This window comes from Chrysemys picta, chromosome 2 (assembly GCF_011386835.1).
Source record: "Chrysemys picta bellii isolate R12L10 chromosome 2, ASM1138683v2, whole genome shotgun sequence".
In the NCBI taxonomy this organism is placed as follows: Eukaryota; Metazoa; Chordata; order Testudines; family Emydidae; genus Chrysemys; species Chrysemys picta.
Window position 1 is genome coordinate 261,671,735 of NC_088792.1, and position 19,574 is coordinate 261,691,308.

Below are 19,574 nucleotides of genomic sequence, written 5' to 3' on the forward strand. Positions count from 1 at the left end.
GTAAACAAATCTTACTCTGGCGGCCCGTGTATTAGATATTCAATTCAATGATTCCATAAAGTTTTAAATCATCAAATTTTAAAATTTTGCGTTACTTTTTTAACAAAAATATTCGGCTTATGAATGAGTATAGACAGTAAATTAGAGTTCCCTTTTTCTAAAAGCAATGAACATTGTTATGAACACACTAAACCTCTGTGACTGATTAATTTAAAATAATGTCTTTGTTTCAGTGAGTTAAATATGCAGTATTCTGGAATGATTACTTTATGAAGGCTCAATAGTACATTTAAAATATAAAATCAGCTTAGAAATCCTGATTAAGAAAATGTAAAATGGAGAAGAGCTGCATCATGTATTCCATAATATCTAATGTTGTATTCATCAGGACAGCTGACTTGCCCTTACTAGAAAATTTTTGCAAATAATTCTCTGACAAACTTCAGGGTATATCAAAATACCTGTGACTGACATTTTTTATTCCTAAATTTAGTGCTTTTAATTAGGTACCTTCTGCATGTCCAGTCTTCACCTTCTGGCATGCAGTGGAAAACATGCTCCATTTTCATTTGAAAAAGCCACTCTTCTGCAATTTCTTTCTAATGTCATTTGCTTCATTTGGGTTCAGGGATTTGGCTGGCAGGCGGTGAGCAGGGAGGCCGAGGGAAGAGAGAAAGGAAACAATGGGGAGGGGTGGGGCTTGGGCAGAATGAGGGCGGGGCCTGGGGCAGAGCAGGGGTGGAGTATGGGTGGGGCCAAAGGAAGAAGAGATGGGCTGGGGAACTAGCTTCCCCAAGCGGCAGCTTCACCCACCACCTATGACAGCAGGTAAGAGCTGGTCAGCTCCTGCACACTCAGCACACATTGCAATCTCCTTAGGCAGGGGTCATATTCACAGGACCAAATATGCTGGTGCTGCACATTCTGTGTGAGGGAGAGGGTACGGGGGTCCCTGCGAGGAACTGTGACTCTCTGCCATCGTGAGGCAAAAACAAATTTTAAAACAAATAACCAAATGTTAAATTTTGGTAACCAAATCTGAGGCTCTTATTCAGTTTCTACACAAACTCTATCTGATTTTTCCCCTAGATTGCCTCCTAATGGAGCATTTTACTGACACCTGTATATTTATTGCAACTAATATATTTATAGTAGGTCTGTTGATTAATCGCAGTTAACTCACTCAATTAACTAAAAAAAAATAATCATGATTTAAAAAAATTAATCGTGATTAATCACAGTTTTAATCACACTATTAAACAATAGAATAACAATTGAAATTTATTAAATATTTTGGATGTTTTTCTACATTTTCAAATATATCGATTTCAATTACAACAGAATATAAGTGTACAGTGCTCTCTTTAGATTATTTTTATTACAAATATTTGCACTGTAAAGTGATAAAAAAATAGTATTTTTAAATTCACCTCATACAAGTATCATACTGCAATATCTTTATCATGAAAGCACAACTTTCATTGCAATCAATGTTGATTTTTTTTTGTTATATAACTGCACTCAAAAACAAAACAACGTAAAACGTTAGAGCCTACAAGTCTACTCGGTCCTATTTCTTGTTCAGCCAACCACTAAGAGAAACAAGTTTGTTTACATATATGGAAGAGAATGCTGCCCACTTCTTATTTACAATGTCACCTGAAAGTGAGAACAGACATTCGCATGGCACTTTTGTAGCCGGCATTGCCAAGTATTTACATGCCAGATATGCTAAACATTCATATGCCCCTTCATGCTTTGGCCACCATTCCAGAGGACATGCTTCCATGCTGATGACACTCATTAAAAAAAATAAGGCATTAATTAAATTTTTGACTGAACTCCTTGGGGGAGAACAGTATGTCTCTTGCTCAGTGTTTTACCCACATTCTGCCACATATTTCATGTTATAGCAGTCTCGGATGATTACCCAGCATGTTGTTTATTTTAATAACACTTTCACTGCAGATTTGACAAGAGGCAAAGAAGGTATTAATGTGAGATTTCTAAAGATAGCTACAACACTTGACTCAAGATTTAAGAATCTGAAGTGCCTTCCAAAATCTGATTGGGACGCGGTGTGGAATATTCATTCAGAAGTCTTAAAAGAGCAATACTCCGATGCAGAAACTACAGAACCCGAAACACCAAAAAAGAAAATCAATCTTCTTTTGGTGGCATATGACTCAGATGATGAAAATGAACATGCATTGGTTTACACTGCTTTGGGTTGTTATCAAGCAGAACCCATCATCAGCATGAATGTATGTCTTCTGGAATGGTGGCCAAAATATGAAGGGACATGTGAATCTTTAGCGCATCTGGCATGTAAATATCTTACAATGCCAGCTACAAAAGTGCCATGCAAACACCTGTTCTCACTTTCAGGTGACATTGTAAATAAGAAGTGGGAAGCATTATTTCCTGCACATGTTTGTCTAAGTGATTGGCAGAACAAGAAGTAGGACTAAATGGACTTGTAGGCTCTAAAGGTTTACATTGTTTTATTTTTGAATACAGTTATTTTTTGTACATAATTCTACATTTTTAAGTTCAGAAAGAGTTTAAGAAAGAGATTGCACAACAGTACTTGAATTAAGTAAATTGAAAAATATTATTTCTTTTATTTTTACACTGCAAATATTTATAATAAAGATAAATATAAAGTGAGCACTGTACACTTTGTATTCTGTGTTGTAATTGAATTCAATATTTTTGAAAATGTGGAAAACATCCAAAAATATTTATATAAATAGTATTCTATTATTGTTTAACAGCGCGATTAATTGTGATTAATTTTCTTAATCGCTTGATAGCCCTAACTTATAAGCAAAACCAAAATATTTTTTCCAAAACTAATACATGTTCAAGTGACCCACACAGATTTTTAAAAATACTAAATGTTGGGCCTGCTTCTCCAGTATCCTGCATCATGTGTATTAACTGATATCAGTGCAAAGTGAATGTAAAATGAAACCAAGTAAGAATACTAGTCTTTTATACACACATTGCACTGGCTAAAAAATCTGCACAAGATGAAAATCAGAACCATAGTGTCTAATAACAAAACATATGTTCTTCTTTGTAAAAAGCAATTATGTAGCTCTCAAGCAGTGTATTTTACTTGAAACTAACATTACTCCTGAGGGCATTCTGCACCAAGAAAATGAAAACTCTGCACACAATATCTTAAAATTCTGCAAAATTCTGCACATTTTATTTGTCAAATAAAAGTGGAGGCTCCTGCATGGCATTGTGGAGCACAGGAGAACAATGTGCAGCTTCCCCCCAGGACATGGACTCAGCAGTGAGGCTGCACCCAACCCTGACACAGCACAAGGACCAGGTCTGTCCCAGAAACACCGCAGGGCCCTGCCCCTCCATTCAATGCTTGAGGGGGCCACTTAGGGATCTGGGGCAAAATCCGTACTTGGTCCTGCTAGTGAAGGCAGGGGGCTGGACTTGATGACCTTTCAGGATCCCTTCCAGTTCTATGAGATAGGTATATCTCCATTAATTAAGAACCACCAGCCAGGTCTTCTCCAGTCCTGCCCCACAGTGATTTACTTCTCTGCTGGCGGCCCTGGGCATCCAAAATATACTACTTGGGAGGGTCACATGACTGCTCTTGTGGCTTCCCTTTGGTTCCCCATCATAAAGTCATTTTTCTGTGGGGAAGCAAAAAAATCTGCAGGGGGACATAAATTCTGCACATGTGCAGGTGTATAACATGGACCAGCAGCAGTTGTGACAGAAATTAAGTTTATTCCTTCAGGGTGACTCATACATAGTGATTAAATCCTGCATAATTAAATGATGATAGTATATAAATCAAACAGTGTAGTATAGCAAATAATCTTTGCATGCAATAGGAGTTACTATACCTCTTATCCATACTGCTTTTAGGTTCCATAAAAAAGGAGATACCTGATGAAGTTGCCTATAGATCTGATACTCAGGGATGTATATTTTATAACTTCCACACAAAAAATAGAAATGAGAGAAGTAAGTTATCTGTTGTTCTAGCTGCCAACCTGAATAGGTATTCTAGTTTTTTTTAATTCCTCTGAATTTTTGTGTTTTCTCAGGCTGGTAAATGGTAAGATTATGTTTATCTGATTCTGCTTGAGGCTAAAAACAGGAGGTAGACTAAAATAGACGGTATTACATTATTTAGTATTTATATTTGACAGCATATTTATTAATCAGGGTAATGAAGTGAAGAGTCCTAGGTTTTTATCTGAGATCTTCCAAAGACTGTATATGTGACTTTGGTAGGAAATTTTTAGAGGATGGCTTAGGTTAGGTGCCAAATCCATATTTACCAATAGGCACATAAATAAATGGCCTTTTCAGAAAGCATGCCCGGAGCATCTGCATTTCGTACTGAAGTTCATAGGAGTTGAGGGTACTCAACATTTTCCAAGAAAATGTTTGGAAATTAGATTGACTCTTATTTCTTCAAGTGTATAAAAATGTGAGGGCATGATACTTTCAAGAGCAGGAACGGGTCCTTCTGCTTTTAAATTAAGAATGTAAAAAAAGAAAAAAAAATGTATGACTTTTTCAACTCACAACTGAAATATGAATACTGTAGTCATCACTGAGTTGTAAACATTAATTATCTAAACAATTGTATGTCTAACAACTAAATTGTGCATTTAGTCTGAAACGCTTTTGGAATTACCAAAGAAGCTTTCACATATTAAAGCATTAACATTTAGCAGCAGTGGATTTATTCACAATTCATAACTTGCCACTATTCCAAAAATATACTTTGATTGGGAGTGTTTTCTAAAAATGCCAATTAACTCAAATTGCTTCTTCGGTAACAAAACATCTGATGAGAAGGAGAGAGATTATATAAATCTGTTTCTAAGTTAGAATGCAAAACTGTAAAGCAGAACCAGATGGTAACGTCCCCCATTTAATGCAAATTTAAATAAATGTTGTGTTTATGTGCCTGATCTGGCAAGATGCTTCACACATCCTGCTAGATAATGAGGTCCCTCCACTCCCACTGAAGTAGAGGGACTATGCAGGAGCTGCTCAGCATCTTGCAGGATCAGGCTCCCAAATATTTCCAACTCATTTCCATAAATCACCATTCTCTGATGCCAGTTATTCTTTTTTATCTCTAAACTGTCACATAAATATTTGCTAGTGTGGGATGCTAAACACATCTCTTAAAGCACTGATGAGACAGTAATAAACCACATTATATTTACCCAATATTATTAAATTAAAGAGAAAGATTGTAGGAGTTGAAATCACCAGTGCCAGATTTCCAATTAGGCACAGTAGGCACATGCCTAGGGGCGTCGGCATTCTAGAGATGCCTAAAAGTTAAAAGTGGGTTAAAAGTTTCATTTTTATGGAAAACATGAAGGCCAGCTGTAGGCGGATGGGGGGGAAGCGCTGAAGATGCTTTGCCTAGGGGCACGTAAGGTGTAAATCCGGCCCTGGAAATCACCTTACTGCAGGGCCCCACATACTCCCCTTGTTGGGACTGTGCAAGGATGCAGAGGGCAGAATAACCATACTGGGGTACATCCCCACCTCATGGATTCTGAGAAGAAGGTCTACACTTAAGATGTTGTAGAGGCCAGTACTCCACTCCTTATAGAAAAGTCCTATAGAATGTACTAGAAACATGTCTGTAGGATTTTTGAACCATCTTATGGAATTTGATAAGGAATTATGTTTCTTCCAGAGAAGTCATGTGCACTGGATGAAATATTCTCTAGGATGGTTCACTCATGGTCAATGTAAGTCAATGGTGGTTTTCTCTGAGTGCAAGCACTTCTGCTGTGTCTTCTCCTTTTGTAAGCCATGCAAGTGTACAGTGAAGGCTCTTTGGGATTTACCTATTCTTTTCTATTCATCTTCTCATATCATGTCCATTTCATGGTTTCTGGACACTTATTCTCCCACATAGCCCATAGGGGCCAGCCACAATCTGTCCTAAAAAAGAAGAACAGGAGTACTTGTGGCACCTTAGGCCTTGGCTACACTTACCCGCTAGTTCGACGGCTGGAAATCGAACTTCTGGGTTCGACTTATCGCGTCTAGTCTGGACGTGATAAGTCGAACCCGGAAGTGCTCGCCGTCGACTGCGGTACTCCAGCTCGGCGAGAGGAGTACCGCGGAGTCGACGGGGGAGCCTGCCTGCCGAGTGTGGACCAAGGTAAGTTCGAACTAAGGTACTTCGAACTTCAGCTACGTTATTCACGTAGCTGAAGTTGCGTACCTTAGTTCGAATTAGGGGGGTAGTGTAGACCAAGCCTTAGAGACTAACAAATTTATTAGAGCATAAGCTTTCGTGGACTACAGCCCACTTCTTCGGATGCATATCTCTTAGTCTCTAAGGTGCCACAAGTACTCCTGTTCTTCTTTTTGCGGATACAGACTAACACGGCTGCTACTCTGAAACCTGTCAATCTGTCCTAAATTAGTATTCATTCAAAACTACTCAAAGTCACCAGTCTTCAATCCAGAGCAGTTACAGTGGGGTTTCTACTTAATCATATTTGATGAGCAAACTCCTTCCCATCCAAACACCCCTGACTGACAAGAAAAAAACAAAACCCTAGAGGAAACTATACAAAAGGTGGAGAAGTACTCATTTGTATAACCTTTTAAATCCCACAAAAGCCATCTCAAATTACCTTCAAATGTCACCAAAATATTCTACCTTAGTATAACATCATGTATGTCAAAGATAAGAAAGATTGGCTTAATTTAGGATAAGTTAACAGTTGTCAGGTTTACAATCTAGCTTTAACTTAACAATGGAGTGATGATGTGACTCTCCATGATATTTACACACTGCAGTGAAACCAAATACATTCCAACATGCTGTAAAACAAAATAAAATTCAAAACAAACTCCTTACATGACTGTTTCACTTAAAACAATGACATTTTATGGTGTTATTCATTACCACTATGTTATTTGTATAATTTATTTAAATCAACCTAATAATTTTTGATATTGTTACATACTTTAAAAAATATTGAGATACAAGTTCATTTGTATTTATTTGATTTAGCCTGCCCCCTTCCACCTTAAAGCATGAATTGTGAAATAAGCAATTTACCCTCACACAATGTAACTGAAAGTTTGCACTGCATAGTTGTAGCACTAAAAACTCATTAAATATCATAGACCATTAATAATAATCTCATTACAGTACGCTCTAAGGTATTCACCATCCTGGAACACTGGAAATACAGAGGGAGGGTTGGAAAGATTTTAAGTATGACTCCATATGTCAATTAAAAGCAAAGCTTAGTTCTGCAAACACCATTCAGCTGGTACATTATAAAAGCAATACATAATACTAATAAGAATAGAAAACCTTGACAAGAAGGTGGCACTCCATCCATCTGAAGTCTTTCTCCCAATCTACATGTTAGAATTTCATTACCAACCAATGTAAAGCCTGGATGACACTGGTACCTTATTATGTCCCCTATTTGATAAAAAGAAGAGTACGGTTAAACATCAATTTTTAGTTTTGAAAAGAGTATTAGTTAATGAAGTACACTTACTGCCCTATATAATGTGCTATATGACCATTGGAATGAAAAGCTTTGATTAGGTAGAGGAAATGTTGTGGTAAATAAGCATTCTGCTGCACACTGTACCACATTTATCACTGTCTCTAATCATGGTATTAGCATGATTATTTCTTTGATTTTTGTTACTTTTGATTTTTGTTACCTTTCTGTGCAAACCACATGTTTGTAGACTTTTAAATCTCTATAATTTATTGGGTAGCTGTCATAGTATTAATTAAATGATAATGATACTAATTATTCAGGCAAAATGGACAGACTAAAACAGAAACTTCTTTATCTGTGGGTTCACAAACATACATACATATATTAAACAACTAGTAGAAACAAAACAAAACAAAACAAAAAACCTAGGCAGCCCCAAAACTATGTTCAGTTGGGCAGTCCTGTTTCCTCCATTCTGTTTATTTCCCCTAACTCATGGAAATTTAGTTCAAGCACCTCTTTCAATTTATTTTTAAGAAATACACCAACATCAAAAACCCAAAGAATTGGGAAAAATATTAATATTAACTCTATTTTTAAAAGTTGCAGTCATTTAGATATATATACACAATACTCTGTACATAATAAACACAGCATTTGATAGTTATTTTTCTTTAAAGTGTCTTGCAACCCTTTACACTAAACTATTTTTTTAAAATGCTTATAATTTAAATTCATTTTAAGACTTTATGACTTTATTAGAACATTGCAAATAAATACATTTTAGAAAAAGGTATTTAGGAAGCAGTTCCTGTGTCCTTCAATAGTATCGCCTGTGAGACTTAACTAGGATTCAAGAAGTACAAAAAGGAAGAAAAACTTTTTAAATATTTTTCTTTAAAAATGTAAATGTATTTCTGAACTCTCCTTGAAATAAGTTAGTGTTCATACTTTTACAGACATTACCTATTTCAAATTCATCATCCTCAGTCAAAATTTCAGCATTTGGTATAGTTAGTGGAGGTTGACACACTCGAAGCTGATAGGCTATAAAACACAGAAGGTATTGTGATTAATATGTTGCTCAACTTCACAGGATAACAATAAACAACATTTATAGCTTTGCATTGAAAGTTCAATGGAATCTAACAGAAAAATATACATGGAGTTTGAATGTTAAGAATCCAAAGATGAAGAAAGGATGAGGATCTCCCATGTTAAAGATTTCAGATTTGTCTTAATGGCAAAATCCTGCTCACACATATTCTGGGAAGATCATGGGTACTTGTGAATTATCTGCAAGGAACTAATCTTGTCTGCAAAGCACAAATGTTTAGTTCACAGTATTGTTAGCAAAATGTGTTTTTACCCCCAAATGCTTCCTGTCTTGAGATCATCTTAAATGAAGGCCCATTCAAGAGTAAAACATTATTCCATTCAAAGGTAGAATAACCATTATGAATCAGCCTCTTCAGGTGTGAAATATCCCAGAAAATGAATGCATACAGATAGATACTGAATATGACCACAGAAAGAATTTATCCTCGTGGGACTCTACAAGTAAGAGGTGGTGGTGGGGGGGGGTAAGGGGCATCAACGGCAGACATGCATTTTCCCATCATTACCCTTTGGATGGATCCTTCCAGAAAGGACTTAAACCATTTTAGATATTTCCTCTAGATCCCTGCCACATCTCAGACAGCACAGCAGTATCCCATGACCAGGAATTGTCTTAGGTATGTCAATATTAGCAAATACAAAAGCACTTAAGAATACTAGGTGAAATCTTGGCTGCATTGACATCAATGGGAGTTTGCCACTGAGTTCAAGGAGCCAGGATTTTATCCATTATGTGGATTTTGAGTAATGCTTGGAAGCTATTTTCTATCTTGTTGACCACAAGGATCAGTTCTCTCTCTGGTCCTGTTCAATATCAATATGTAGCCACAAGGCAAACTGATCAGATGACATGGGCTTGTGTGCAAGCAATACACAGATGACACACAGCTCTGCCTATCCTTCATGCATAACCACATCACTACCATCAAGATGGCCCAATGCTTGGCCGAGATCAACTCATGGGTGAAGAGCAGCTAGTTGAAGCTGAGTCAGAGCAAGACAGAGGTGATGCTGGTGGGCAGAAGAAAGCATGATGAAGAGTTTTCAACAATGGTGCAGTCTCCTTGTTGAAGGTGAACACCCACAACTGTCAAGTCAGTCAGTCAATTCCTTCTAGTTGGTTAGGAGACATTGTCTCATCTTGGCAGACGATGACCTAGCCCCAGTTATACATGGCTTTATCATCTCCTGTCTGGAGTATAGCAATACAATATACCTGGGCATGAAGCCATTAGCCCTTAGGAAATTCTGACTAGTACAGAATGCTGCAATTCATCTCCTTATTAACATTGGCTACCACAAGCACATACAGCCTGCTCTCCACTCTCTACAGTGGCTTCCCATAAGATATTGATTCAAGTTCAAGATCTTAATCTTTATCCTCAAGGTGCTCAAGGGTCTTGCCCTACCAATATCTAAAAGATCCTTTAAAGCTGCTGGATGAAGATCAGGCTTAATAACTTTGCTCCTGGGGTACAATGGAACATTCTACAAAAAGGGTAAAGGGTCACATTGGTGAATATGACAGATCTTCCTTAGGGGCCAGTCCCACATTGTAGAATGAACTCCCACAGGAACTAAGGACCATCACAAACCTCACCACCTTCTGCTCCAAGTATAAGACACTTCTTTGACCTGGCCTTCTCTACCAAATGCATAGCAAAATGTACATATAAAACAATAAAATCTTCAATAACAGCCAGTACCACAGTTTTGACAACTCCTGTGATTTTATCTTGAGGCTCATTGTATTTGTTGATTTACATAAAGCTTCATCACCTGGAGTCAACAGATTACAATTACATGAGACTCTCAAATTTCATTTAAAATGTAAGCTTTTAGCGCTCATGGTTGCGGAAAAAACTTGAAAAATGTGAGTTGAGTGTACCCCAAAGGCTCAGAAAACAGAAGACAAAGAAAAAAAAAACCCAAAATGTATTTTACTTTTTAAAAATCTCATAACTAAAAAAAAAACAAACAAACAAAACCCCCTCGTTTTTGTGTGTGGCTTGACACATGATTTTTGGACAGGTGGGGATGGCAATACTGGTACCACTTTCAAGTCACACTTTTCCCCTACTGGAAAGAATATTAACAGTTTCAAAACAGAGGATGACAATTCACTCAAACCACGTGCCCTGTTGAGGTCCTGATGGAAACTGTCACAAAAATAATACATCAATTAGTTATTTTTTCCAGTTTCTTATACATGCAAATTTGTATTTGCTTATATTACAATTGCAGGCTCAAACCTTAATTCTCTAGGTTCAGTGTCATCAAAATTACAGTTTGGAAGATCTGATTCGCTGTGGTCTTACACCTTTTGTAATCATTTAATCTATGCAAGTGTAAAACAGTGTAACACACTATCATTCTGTTTTAGAAGAGATTGTTCACAGCATAGGTGCTGACTCTGTGGGTTCTCCATCCTTGGAGAAAATTAGTGGGTACTTAGCACCCACCAGCAGCCAAGCTCCCCTCCCTCTCCCCCATTCCCACCCACCAGTGGCCCTGCTGATCAACTCCTCCCCCTCCTCCCAGCACCTCCTGAACGATGCAGAATAGCTATTCCGTGGCATGCAGGAGGTCTTGGGAAGGACGGGGAGGAGCAGGGATGGGACACACTCAAAGGAGGGGGTGGAAAGAGACAGGGAAGAGGCGGGGTGGCGGTGGAGCGGAGGCGGGAAGAGGCAAAGTGAGGGTGGGGTCTTGGAGGTAGAGGTGGAGTGGGGGCGGCGGCGGGGATGGTGTGGGGGTGGGATTGGGGGCTTAGGGTAAAGTGTGGAGTGGGATTGAGCACCCCCAGGGAAAATTAGAAGCCAGCAACTGTGGTTCACAACCAATTTGCATAGGTAGAAAGTACGAGGCAATGGAGAATCACACCTTCACACTTTTTCCATTACTCCAAACAACATGTTACTGGATGTCAGAATTCAAATGAGTGCTATGATTACCCAAAATGTATTGGACCTAACTCAAAATAAGTTGTGGGTGCATGGGGGATCTTGCCCCATTCTAAATTGCCCCATGTTCCTTTTGTAGTTTTGGTGGATTGCTATGACAATTTCCGGACAGTGTAATGCTCCCCAGGAGCCATTACTGGCTGGTATAATTTAGAGTAATGAATAGAGGGAGGAGCAACCATAGAAAACCAGCCCCATAATCAGGGAACCACAAATGGTTCCTATGCTCAGCTGTACCCAGTAATTACTGGTTTATTGTGTCATACTGAAATACTGGAAAGGCCCAATATCCTACTTTCCTCCTTGTCCCCACCCCAGATCCTATTCACTCAATTGTGAGTTTGTTTGCAAGGAATGCAGGATCATATACAAAGATATCCTGATGTTTGTATACAAATGGTTCCTGTTGAGAAGTTGTCAAGCTTTCTGAAAGCTCAGCCATAGATTTGTCAGAGAGCATGGGGGTTCCTTATAAAGGAAATGCAATGAACATGTGGAATTATATAGAGTAGGTACAAAGTATAAGTAAATACATATTAGTAACTTCAGCTTTGCCACTGCTGTATTGCTCCTTTTTATCCAGGTGCCAAGCATACCCTTGTAGATTCTGACAGTGTGCATGACACAGAATCTACAATGCAACTGTCAGGATTGCAAAAACAAAGCAGTCAAAAAAATACAAATAAGTCTTCCAAAAAGGAGGTCTGCAAGAAGGCTTAGTTCGCAATTTGACTATCAGTACCATATACCAGCTACTCTCCAAAAACATCAAGATTGGGAAATTCTTGAATTCACACAGACTAAAAACCTATGGGTTAGATTCTCAGCTGATATAAATAGGCTTGAGTCCACTGAAGTCACTGGTGTCACTGCAGTTTACACCAGATGAGGATCTGGCCCGGATTATTTTGTACTATGGGTTTCTATAGCAGCTAGCAGAACAGAACCTCTGTTGGGTTGGGGTCTCTTGGATGCTACTATCATCCATATTGATAAGAATATAACAGTAGATACATAAATAACAACAAATATTATGAAGATATTGATATTGCTTCTGATCTTAATAGAGTATGACAGTGTAGCTATGCTCTTTAAGCGTTGAGAGCAGAGACAAGGTTCCAGCCAGTTCCCACCAATTCTCCTCCCTCTTGTCTACCTGTGCAAAGGGAGGCTCTAGAAGCTCCTTGAAGCTTGCTTCACCCCCCCAGGCTGCTACCTGTGGTACAGGTAACTAGACCAGGAGCGTAACATGCCACATTGCTCTTATGCCCTTGCACCGTTGTGCTCACTTAGCCATCATTTGGTCCTTTAATAAGAACAGGTTTGGGTCCACTGTGATCAAATGCCTTTAGCAATGAATCTAGGTCATAACTCTCAAATGTCTCTCATTAGAGATTACACTCATATTATGCCCAAAACTACCTATATTCCACACCAATTTGGTATCCTCTACACTTTTACTGTTGCAAATTACTTACAGCAGATAGAAAAAATCATGCACTTGAAGATACTGAAAGAGGTATTTATCCTGAAGGGATTAGTTCCAGGGTTTTAACTTTGTTATATGACAAATATTTTGTGTCCCTCAATCTTGGTATTCATCAAACACCATAGCCCACATTTAGGCCCTGTCAATTGAGAAGTATGATCTAGATGCACAGTAAGAGAAATAAACAGAGGGCAGCAAGAGGAAGCCCCTAAAAGTCACTTTACAACAAGACATGGGCACGTGCAATTTAAACAGTTCCCATCCCTTTCACAAATAATTTTATTTCATATATTACACTGGTATAGGAAACTTTATTTATTGGAACTTGGGGTAGAGAAATAGGTTTGAGTTAACTTGCACCAGGTCTTCCAACTTGGGCACAAGAAACTTAAATTTAAAGAGGAAGGTGAGGTGGAGCCAGTGAAAGGATTTGAAGAGAGACAGAAGATCATCAGAGCACCAGAAAAACTTGATGACTATTTGCTAAAACATCCTGGATGGAATTAATAAAGGTGTGGAGGCCAAAGATGAGGAGGCTGCAGTAGTCAAGGTCAGAGTGATTAGGGGTTGGGCAAGGGCTCTATAGGAGGGTACAGAAAACTAACATCAGAATTTGGAAATACTGATGATAGATAAGATGTAGAGTATAAAACCTGCATGATTTAGAGACAGCATTCATTTAGGGAGAGAATGAGAGGAATAAAAAATTACTGCAAAACTGCTAGCCTCAGGACATAGAGGAATTGCCAAATTTATTTGTGTAGCTTTGGTTGCTTCATGCCAATGATGGGTGCTATGAACCAGCTTGTTCAGCATCTATATAATGCCACTGGAAACATTTGAAAAGCTACAAGCCAAATGATAGCAATATGCTTATGATACACAGTGACACATATCATTCTTATCACAGGCAGACAACCATTTGTCATACAGCTACCTCCGCGTCTAGAAGAAAAAAGCACTTCCATAAAGAATAATATATGATTCAAATTCAATCGAAGTCAGATGGAAGTGATTTTGGTAGGCCAAAGGACATATTCAGAAGGCCTTGCAGAATCCATGACCGCTCTTTTGATAAGGGTATCTGAATATTCATTGTCAGAGAGTTGCAGTCTGGTAGCTACATTATGCCTGGACACCAGGATTTTTTACTACCTCCTACTGGTAAGAAAACTCTGCCTGCTCCTCACAGAGGAAGTCCTGGAGATAGTTCTCCATGCCTTTGTTATTTCACAGCTGGAGTACTGAAATGCTTTTTTCCTGGGTCAGACAATGGAAGCTATACAACACCAAGGATGGTACTAATTTCAGAAGCCCATATCTTAACAGGTAAATGAAACATAGGTACTCTGCCCACTACACCCATTCAACAGTGGAACCAATTCAATGTACTGGTTCTTATGTCATATAGCCCATAATAATCTGAAAACACAAAATGCCACTTCTAAAATACTACAGTGCACAGATATAATGTAATTCTCAGTATTCATAATAGAGCTCGCCAAAGATGGAGACAGGTGAAGAGTGTCTGCCTCTTTGGAACTCTTTGTCACACAAAGCCCAGATGATCTCCATTTTAGTGTACATGTCTTTCAGGGAGGTGGCTTTCTCAATTACAGAAGAATCTGTTTCCACTCATGTGAGCATTTTATCACCCATTTAATAGGGTGCCAACACCCATGCTTCTAGGTGTAGCTTGGATCTGGGTGAAGCTTGGATCTGGGTGAAAAATCTTGCTCCTAACTATAATATCATTATTAATACAGATTAATTCATTATAACACAGATTATTCATTAACACAGATTAATTCATTATAAGTAAAATTCAGCTACAAAATAGAAATTCTGACAAGGAAAAAGAAAAAAGTGCACTGCAACTTCTAGAAAGCAGTAATTATGAGATCTGTTGTTTATCATGATAGGAAATTAATGTGCCTTAGAAACCTGACACAAGATTTAGCATTTGTATGAGGGTATATGAACTGCCCTCACCCTTTCCTGATTTCTAGAAGGTCTTAGGAATTCCTGGTATCAAGATATGCACTCCCAAGAGGCACATTCTTGGTGGAGAAGTAAATTTTTGTAAATTCCATAAAAATACAGACATACTGCTATGCAAAAAAATATTCCCTTACATTTCAAAATAAAAAAAAATATCCAAAGGATTTGGCAGCCTCTAGGTCAATACAGGTATAGGTCTCCATTGATTCTTCTCACATAAACAGGATGGATAAACCCATGCAATTCAATTTAGTTTGTTATCACTGGCAGCGCTGGCATAACTGCATTGATCATACACAATTTAAACAAAACTTGCATTTTGGACCCCATCTTTTAATGCAATGGAAGCCATAAAGAGATACTTATGTCTAACCTGAACTGGATGTTAGATTTTGGAAGGTTCACTGGTTCTTTTTGTTTGTTTGTTTGTACTGACAATGTGTTCATGGTATATCTTCTTTGCTTGTCTATTAATAGTGGTAACAATCACAGTCAGTGATTAACAAAAAATAAACTAATTGTTCCAAAGGACTAAACATTTATTTTAGTAACAGTAAGTTAAAACATTTTCCCTTAAGCTTCAACTATACAATCATTAATAAATATAGATAAATTTATTGAACTTACCATGATAACTTAGCACAAAGAAACCACTTGTTGTGAAGTCACTGTGGAACTTGATGAGAATCTGGTTTGAAGTACTGTAGACAGACTCCAAGGCAGTGTTGCCACTAAACTGGCCAATCTGAGGAGAACCTTGGTCTGGCCCATCCCTAAAAGAAAAAAGAAAAAAACATCAAAAGAAAAATAATATTAAGGGTAGGTTTCACCATTCATTGTAGGTAAATGTACAATAATGAGGGATTATGCGATATTTTTGCTAGGTGGGTCATTTTTTCTAGGTGTAATGCAGTATTTGTTGTCTATCCTAAAATGATCATATATTTAAGTTTTATATATATACTGTAAAGGTTTAGATGTATTCCTTGCAATCAAAATAAAACAGGAATATTCAGACGCTGAATGCTCCTTTGAGGAGGAAATGTGTAACTTGAATGGTGAGGTAGAAAATGCCCCATGACAGAAGATGTGTTAGGGTTCTTCAGAATTTCTGAGTATAAGTTTCTCCTCTACTACCTATTGGAATAAATGCTCTATTTTCTCCCTGCAGATTGTGGTATCCTCAGTCTGGCTGGGTTTGGGTGGTACTTTTTTGCCTTGAAACATGCTCACTTTTATATAGCCAAGATGACAAATATGGACATTAGATTATTGGCCATATTGCTGTTCCCCTCCCATCAATTTCTAGCAGTATTACAGAAGGGGAACCACACATTTTCTGTTGATTCATAGAATCATAGAACCATAGGGTTAGAAGGGACCACAAGGGCCATCGAGCCTAATCTGCTGCCTAGATGTATCCAAACCATCCAAGACAGGTGGCTATCCAGTCTCCTTTTGAAAATCTCCAGTGAAGGAGCTTCCACAACTTCTCTAGGCAGTCTGTTCCACTGACTGACTGTTCTTACCGTTAGGAAGTTTTTCCTGAGATTTAAATCTAAAACTGCTGTGCTATAGTTTGAACCCATTACCTCTTGTCCTGTCCTCTGTGGCAAATCAGAACTTTTCTCCATCTTTTTTATGGCAGCCTTTCAAGTATTTGAAGACCACTATCCTGTCCCCCTTTAATCTCCTCTTTCCAAACTAAACATCCTTCAGCCTTTGCTTATATGACTTGCATCCCATTCCTTTGATCATCATTGTTGCTTCCCTCGGGATCCTTTTCAGTTTCTCTACATCCTTTCTATGCATTGTTGACCAAAATTGGACACAGTACATCAGATGAGGCCTAACCAGCACTGTATAGCATGGTACATTCACCTCCCGTGACTTTGTTAATGTAACCCAAAATTGTATTTGCTTTTTTTGCAACAGTATCCAATGGTTGACTCATGTTGAGGTTGTGATCCACGTCAACTTCCAGATCCGTTTTAGCAGTGCTGTTGCCAAAAATCCCCCCGATTCTGTATTTGTGCATTTGATTTTTTTCCCCAAAGTGAAGCGCCTTACATTTGTCTTTGTTGAATTTCATTTTGTTGTTTATAATCCAGTTCTCCAATTTAGCATGATCTCTTTGAATTTTGGCCTACCTTCCAAAAATGTGATCAGTATGCTCTCTATTCCCACATCCAGGTCATTAATAAAAATGTTAAAAAAAAAAAAACAAAAAAAAACGGACCCAGAACAAATGCCTGTGGAACCCCACTAGATACTTCCTTCCAGTCAGACATCATTCCACTAATAGTTACTTTTTTTTCTTAATGTTAGTTCCGCTGAGCCAGCATTTCTCTGGCTTACTTATGAGAATGTCATGTGGAACTATGTCAAAAGCCTTGCTAAAGTACAGGTATAGTATGTCCCTGGCATTCCCCCTATCCACCAAACCAATTACCTAATCAAAGAAGGAAAACAAGTTGGCATGATTTGGAATGATTCAGGCACTTCTGGATGGATAAAATAATGTACCACATTTAGTGTATATAAAAACTTAGGGTGAAATCCTAGCCTCACTGCAGTCAAAGGCAAAACTCCTATTGACATATATGGGATCAGAATTTCACCCTAAAACTGTATATGAACTATTATACATGTAAATGTTACTGACATTTATTATTCTGAGGGCCAATTTTTTTTAAAGGAGCTTCAGATGACAGCATTTCATTTCAGATTAAATTTGTGGGCAGAATTAGAAGTCAAAGTGTTATCATTTGCACCTTAAACTAAGTATGAGTATAAAAATATAGGACATTTAAATTGGATCAATTAATCATTAATGTAAACAGTTTCCTAGTTTTTAATGAATTTTCTTGTTTTCACTGCAGTTTTAATGTTGGATAACAAAGGTCCTCACTGAAAAGAAGATGTTTAAAGAAAAAGATAAATAATTAGTTATGGCATATGCATGATTTTTCTTATAATATTTCCTTCAAGATTCTTAAACAAAAAGGGGTGCTTAACATAAATTATTGTTCTCTGTTCCCATAGTTTAAATAATAGCTACTTCAGAGCAGTTCATGGTCTGCATCATGTAACTATTTATTTCAAATTATCTTGTTCTTTCTGCATTGTTGAAGCTATGGAACTCTGTGCCTCTTTATTTCATGACTAGCCAATTCATGAATTCAGCAATTCATCTGGAAATAGGTAGGCTAGTAGAAACCTACAATGTATTGGATGGGTTGAATAATAAATATTAGAAATGGGAAAAACCTGGCAGGTCATCTAGTCCACCCTCTGAAATTTGGAAGATTGTTCCTAATGACTATTCATGTGTGCTTTGTCTAGCCTGACTTTGAATATCTTTACTGATGGATCTTCCATAACTGACCTTGGAAGATTATTTCATATTTTAACTCTATTTCATATTCTAGTTCTATTACCAGGCCTTCACCCCTCAAACATATTGAACTCAGTCTTTTCATGATATGACTATTTCTTTATCTTGGATTTATCAATAACATTATTTTATTCTGATACTCTTAAAACTATACACATGCTAGTGACAAATTGAAACCATTACCTCCCCACTCCTTGATGAGCTACTTAGTTCAGTAGTAAATTCATGTCAAGATTCATATCAGTTGGCACTAGAGCTGTGTGGAAGACAGAAATTCCATCTTGTGGAGAATTTTGAGATTTCCAATTCTGGCTTCATTCCATATCAGAACAAAATCCAAAAAATTCAAAATTCCCCACAAAATATTGTGTTTTTTTAATGGATCAGTCAAAACATTCTGACTTTTTAAAATATTATATGATAAAATATAATAAAACATTTTAAAAAATTAAAAAACATTTTGTTCTGAAAATGTCAAAACAAGACATTTCAACATTGTTGGATTGTTTGCCTTCCATTTTTCTCAGAACAATTTTTTGGTAAAACGGATTTTGTGAAGAATTTAAATTTTGATAGGAACTCAATTTTCCAAAAGAAAACTGTTCACTCAGAGTTTTTCTGACCAGCTCCAAACACCACATTTTTCACAATGTCAGATTTGTTTAAATTACATCACTTTAGTATTATTATTTATTTATATAACAACAAAAACAGTTTGCTAGATATTTTAGTTACATGGTCTCTGCCCTAAAGAGTTAACAATTTCAAGACAAATGGAGTAAAAAGGAAAGGGATGAGGACTATAATGATAACAATGTAATAAGCACTGAGGTTTACTTTTATTATTGCTTTTGGGGACCTTGGGACATTGTTTGGAAGTGAATTTAAGGAGAGACAATGAGAAGGAGGCAGGGTGAACTAGGTCATGGAGGAAACTGCAGGTATGTGAGGTCACATGGCAGGAGGCATATAGGGGACAGTGAGAGGAAGATTAGATGGGGTTAGTAATTATGCAGTTTGGGCAGAATTAAATGTTGAGGGATGAGTGAGAGGAGACAAGAGAGTAAACACAAGCAGAATTAAAGTTATTGAGGGCTGTG

General features: G+C 37.6%; 1 protein-coding gene across 2 annotated transcripts in view; it reads right to left on the minus strand.

Moving 5' to 3' along the window:
* Positions 1-19,574, minus strand: part of CSMD3 (CUB and Sushi multiple domains 3) — a 1,168,516-nt gene that overhangs the window by 148,099 nt on the left and 1,000,843 nt on the right. For both annotated transcript variants that reach the window (XM_005287288.4, XM_008168301.4), the window contains 3 exons: positions 15,705-15,850; positions 8,472-8,552; positions 7,361-7,474 (listed from right to left, as the gene is read on the minus strand). In XM_005287288.4, the coding sequence (XP_005287345.2) occupies positions 7,361-7,474; positions 8,472-8,552; positions 15,705-15,850 (341 nt within the window). The remainder of the gene's footprint in view (positions 1-7,360; positions 7,475-8,471; positions 8,553-15,704; positions 15,851-19,574) is intronic.